At 50.1% G+C, this 5000-nt stretch overlaps 1 protein-coding gene across 1 annotated transcript in view; it reads left to right on the top strand.

The window, feature by feature from the left end:
- Positions 1-1422: 1422 nt before the first annotated feature.
- Positions 1423-5000, top strand: part of loxl4 (lysyl oxidase-like 4) — a gene marked incomplete at both ends in the record, with an annotated part of 17990 nt that continues 14412 nt past the window's right edge. The window contains 4 exons of the mRNA XM_084458917.1: positions 1423-1741; positions 2528-2826; positions 3307-3521; positions 4118-4124. Of these exons, the coding sequence (XP_084315043.1) occupies positions 1423-1741; positions 2528-2826; positions 3307-3521; positions 4118-4124 (840 nt within the window). The remainder of the gene's footprint in view (positions 1742-2527; positions 2827-3306; positions 3522-4117; positions 4125-5000) is intronic.

Raw genomic sequence — 5000 nt, 5'->3', positions numbered from 1 at the left:
TGAGAAAGTGTGTTTCTGTGGACTTTTCTGGACATGGGCTGTTCTGTGGTTCTCAGCTCTTGTTTGAGTCAGTTTATCAAACTCTCTGTCACTCATCCAGCTAAATGCACCCACTGGGTTTTATACACCCAATTCAAAAAATCTGTCTAATTCTGGATTAGTTTTGGATGGTTAAGGAATGCTACAGGTGTTTCAATGAACTATAGAGATGGAGGGCAATGGCCTTTCTTACCAAACCTTTGAAATCTATAATTGGATTCAGTTTCAAATAACCTTTTTGTGTTGTTTAAGTTGTGGTGTACTGAACCTGAACACTCTGTATGCTGTGATATCAGTGCAATTTAAAACATATATCCTTTAGTTTTCAGAGTGAAAGGACAGTATAGAGCTTCAACAGCCTGCTGTACTGTATACAGTATGCTTACTGTTTTTCACTGTGTGACTTGTAACATCCAGTTAAGATGTTTCTCTGTTTGCATGTAGGCTATGTTTTTGGGAGTGATAGTATTATGTTTCAGTTGCCTCAGGTTGACACCTGAGTGTTTCTGAGGTTTGGTTTAAAGGAGCAGAAATGTTTATATAGCTAATTATATGTCTACAGTTTGACATATTGTGATTGATATTGCAATTGTAGTGATGTGGTTCAGCTTTGTGGTCTGATGTCTGAGGAGGGAACGATCTCAGACAAGATGCAGTAGACAGAATGTTGTCGGAATGATGGATGAGTCACAAACGGCATCTCTGTCACAATCCTCTGGCACCATCTTGAAACTCTTACCTCTGTGATCAAATATTTTGATATCCAATTGGATATAATAATGATCAAAGAGTGGTATTGGTAGACAGTGGCCTACATGAACAGAATAATTGATTTAATCAACCCCCTGCTGACATGAACAGCATCTCAGTTAAGAATCCATCTAAGTAACTGTCCAAACCACTCACTGTATAGAAGATTAGTCTACAGTGAAACTCGTCCTTCTAGAAGGCACGTAGCCTACCTGTCCCTGTCTCCAACACAGCTCTGATTCTGTCCAGCTGATGTCACCATTGGTCCGCTTGCTGTTTGGGTGAGGCCCTGCTCCCCTCTCTCTATCTGGTTTGGGTGAGGCCCTGCTCCCCTCTCTCTATCTGGTTTGGGTGAGGCCCTGCTCCCCTCTCTCTATCTGGTTTGGGTGAGGCCCTGCTCCCTTCTCTCTATCTGCTCCCTGGAATCATTAACGGATAGATGGCAGTCTGCCCAGGAAGGCTGTTCAGGGAAAGTAGCCTAATCATGTAAGACCTTATCTGGATGAAGAGCACCTGATCATAGTGGCCCATTGATTCCAGTGATCTTCAGAGCTACTGTAACTGTAACTTTTTTCCTCTGTACATTTACACGTCTGTCTTCTTTCTACAGACGCCTCTTTTTACACAGACACGATGGCGCGCTTCTTCCTCCTCTGCTTCAGCTCTCTCCTCCTCCTCCTCTTCCTCCTCTCCCGCCACGCGCACGCGGAGCCGAGCCAGACGACATTCTCCCCGCGAAGGACGACGCGCGCGCCAGCCGCCAAAGTGCGCCTGGCGGGACAGGTCTCCCGGGGACCGAACGAGGGTCGCGTGGAAGTGCTCCACAACAGCACGTGGGGGACCGTGTGTGACGACGAGGTGGACATCAAACTGGCCAACGTGGTGTGTCGCGAGCTGGGCTTCCAGAGCGGCATCACGTGGGCGCACAGCGCCAAATATGGCGAGGGAGACGGTGAGAGTGCCACAACTCAATCTGGAGACAAATAATGGCACTGTAATATGAGTAGCCCGAGCATTTAACCATTTTACATATTAATGGCCTACACAGTATTCAGTAGGCTACTCTTGCCAGTCAATAGTCCTATAGCAACATGTGAATATGTCAACTGACTGACCACACTCAGTCAGCAATGTGATAGATGGAGTAGGGCCTATGGCTGACATTTGGGGATAGCCTAACCACACCCCTAATAATCATAACACACAGGCCTACCGACACCACTGGTAGCACTCAGCGCAACAGAGACCAACAATTAAGAAAGCAAAAAATAACTGAGCGGCAGTGACTCAACCATCATAAAGATACAAAGATAACTTATGGGATTCCGCTGCAGTCCCTATTAAGGTCTGTATGCAGGGGCAGAGAGAGGAACATTTGTTCTACAGTAATGACAGCGTTGCCTTGCCAGGGCGCTGCTACACTTGCCATGCTTTATGGATGTGCTTTATTGCCCCCTTTAAATCCAAATTAAAGAGAAGGGCGCGGGAACGTCAGGAGCGGTTGGCTAGGGAGCTACAGCAGCGTACCCTAGCAGGGACCTTGTGAAATACTACAGTGTACCTCTTTACTAAACGTAGGCTACTGTTGCCAACGGTCTGCGCTAAATCAGCTGGGCCAGTTAGAGTCAAGCGCTATAGGTGTTGAGAGGAAATGTTTAAGAGATACTGTGTCTAGTCGAGTGAATATGATGAATTGGCTGATCAATCGAATGCTGTCTAACACCTTTTTCTCCCCCAGGCCCGATCTGGATGGACAACGTCCGATGCGACGGCTCAGAGAAGTCCCTGAAGGACTGCAAGCACAACGGCTGGGGGGTGAACGACTGTAAGCATGCGGAGGACCTGGGCGTGGTGTGCAGCCCTGAGCGGCGCCTGGACCAGGCCGGCTCCCGGAGGGGCCACTCCATCGCCCTGCGGCCCAACGTCAGCCCCTCCCCCCAGTGGCAGAGCATCATGGCTGGCCGGAGGAACCCAGGGCAGAGCTACCAGGGGAACGGACACTCCCAGGAGATGTCCCGCAGACAGCTCCAGCACCCGGTAAGTGGATGGATGGATGGATGGATGGATGGATGGATGGATGGATGGATGGATGGATGGATGGATAGATGGATGGATGGATGGATGGATGGATGGATGGATGGATGGATAGATAGATACAGTATGAACTTTAATAATCCCTGTAGGAGGAAATATGGAGACTATAGGCTCGGGTGTGGCTGATACACAGTGACTACGATCCTGTAAGCTTTTTGGTGATAAGTCATAGAAACAGAGTAGACTTGACTTCACTTGATTTGACTTAATGTAATATGATATGATATGACATGACTTTATGTTGACCATGACTTTGAATCTTTGACTTTGACTAGGGACTTTGTACTGTGAGTCTTTGACTCTTTGATACTCTGACTCTGTACATTGACTTTGACTCTTTGACTCTGATTAGATAATTTAAGTTTGACTCTATGGCTCTATAACTCTTTGACTCTGACTTGCCTGCTCTCCCTCCTTCCTCAGGGCTCCAGTAAGGTGCGTATCCAGGAAGTGCGCCTGCGGCCCATCCTCATGGCGACCAAGAAGCGTGCTCTGGTCACGGAGGGTGTGGTGGAAGTGAAGCATGCTGGGAGGTGGCGGCAGGTGTGTGACCTGGGCTGGAGTCTGAACAGCAGCAGGGTGGTGTGTGGCATGCTGGGATTCCCTGAGGCCATGCAGCACAACGCACACACCTACAAGTAAGTCCAATACTCACATCTTACACCTACAAGTAAGTCCAATACTCACATCTAACACCTATAAGTGAGTCCAATACTCACAGTTAGCTACACCTACAATTTAGTCCAATACTTACATCTAAATCCAATACTCACATGTACTGTACAGTTACACCTACATGTAAGTCCAGCACCTCTACCCTCACGTCACCTTCACCATGTCATTCTATCTGGCCTCCTGCTTTTCCACTTCGGCTGAAACAGATGAGCCAGTAGAGAGAGAGGAGATGGATAGAGAATTCACCTTTTATCTTCAGAACTAAACCCCCCTCTCCCCTCACTCCACCTGCTGCTCCCTGACCGCGCTGAGCCCTGAGTGCTCCAGGTCCCAGGCCTGAGGTACCCTACCACTGAGCCCTGAGTGCTCCAGGTCCCAGGCCTGAGGTACCCTACCACTGAGCCCTGAGTGCTCCAGGTCCCAGGCCTGAGGAACCCTACCACTGAGCCCTGAGTGCTCCAGGTCCCAGGCCTGAGGTACCCTACCACTGAGCCCTGAGTGCTCCAGGTCCCAGGCCTGAGGTACCCTACCACTGAGCCCTGAGTGCTCCGGGTCCCAGGCCTGAGGTACCCTACCACTGGTCCCAGGCCTGAGGTACCCTAGCACTGTGTGAGGACCTCCTCCCGCTGAGGAGCCGACAAACACAATACAGCTAGCTAGAGAGGAAGGAGAGAAGAGAGAGAAGAGATAGAGGAGAGAGAGGAGAGAGCGTAGATAGAGGAGAGAGAGAAGAGAGGGAGAGAGGAGGCAGCTGGTTTTAACGCTGTTTTAAGTCACCTCTCTCCCTCCTCAGGTTGGAGGCCTTTTGTCTGCCTTATCTCCCTCCCACAGACCCCCCCCCCCCCTCCGCTGTCCCTCCGTTCCCTCCGGGTGATGATAAAGGGATCTCCTCCTCTCCCCTTCCCTCTCTCTCTATATCTTTATACCTCCCGCTCTCCCTGCCTCCCCCTCCTTCTCTCTCCTGCTCATTTTTTTCTCCTCACCTCTCCTCATTTAACCCCCCTCCCCCCCTCTCCCCCTCCACCTGCACACGTCTTGTCTGTTCTGATGTTATCTGCTGCTCTCTGCTCCCAGACAAACAGCCCTGCTTTCACTTTTAGATTCCAGCGAAGGGCTCTAATATCACCTCTGATGGTTCTTTAACTGTCCCTTCAATACCGGGGCCCGGGGGGGAGGGAGACGGGTGCAGGAGGCCGGGAGCAGGGCTCTCTGATGGGCCTTTTCCACCAAGAGGGAACCGGTTCGGTGCCGGTTCGCGAACCTAATTTTTAATGGTTCTGAGCATTTCGACCAAAAGAAATGAGTTTGGGAACCCGAAAGCTGGTTCCGAACCGGCACCACAAAATAGTAGGTTTTTCAGTGCGAACCGTGACGACATCATGGGCGTGGGCTGGCGTACAACGGTTCGGCTCAAAACTGGTCGAAACACGGGCCCGTTCTCT

This window comes from Borostomias antarcticus (genome assembly GCF_949987555.1).
Source record: "Borostomias antarcticus genome assembly, chromosome: 25".
Taxonomy (NCBI): domain Eukaryota; kingdom Metazoa; phylum Chordata; class Actinopteri; order Stomiiformes; family Stomiidae; genus Borostomias; species Borostomias antarcticus.
Note: the sequence above shows the minus strand (reverse complement) of the source record. Positions and strands in the feature narration are given on the sequence as shown.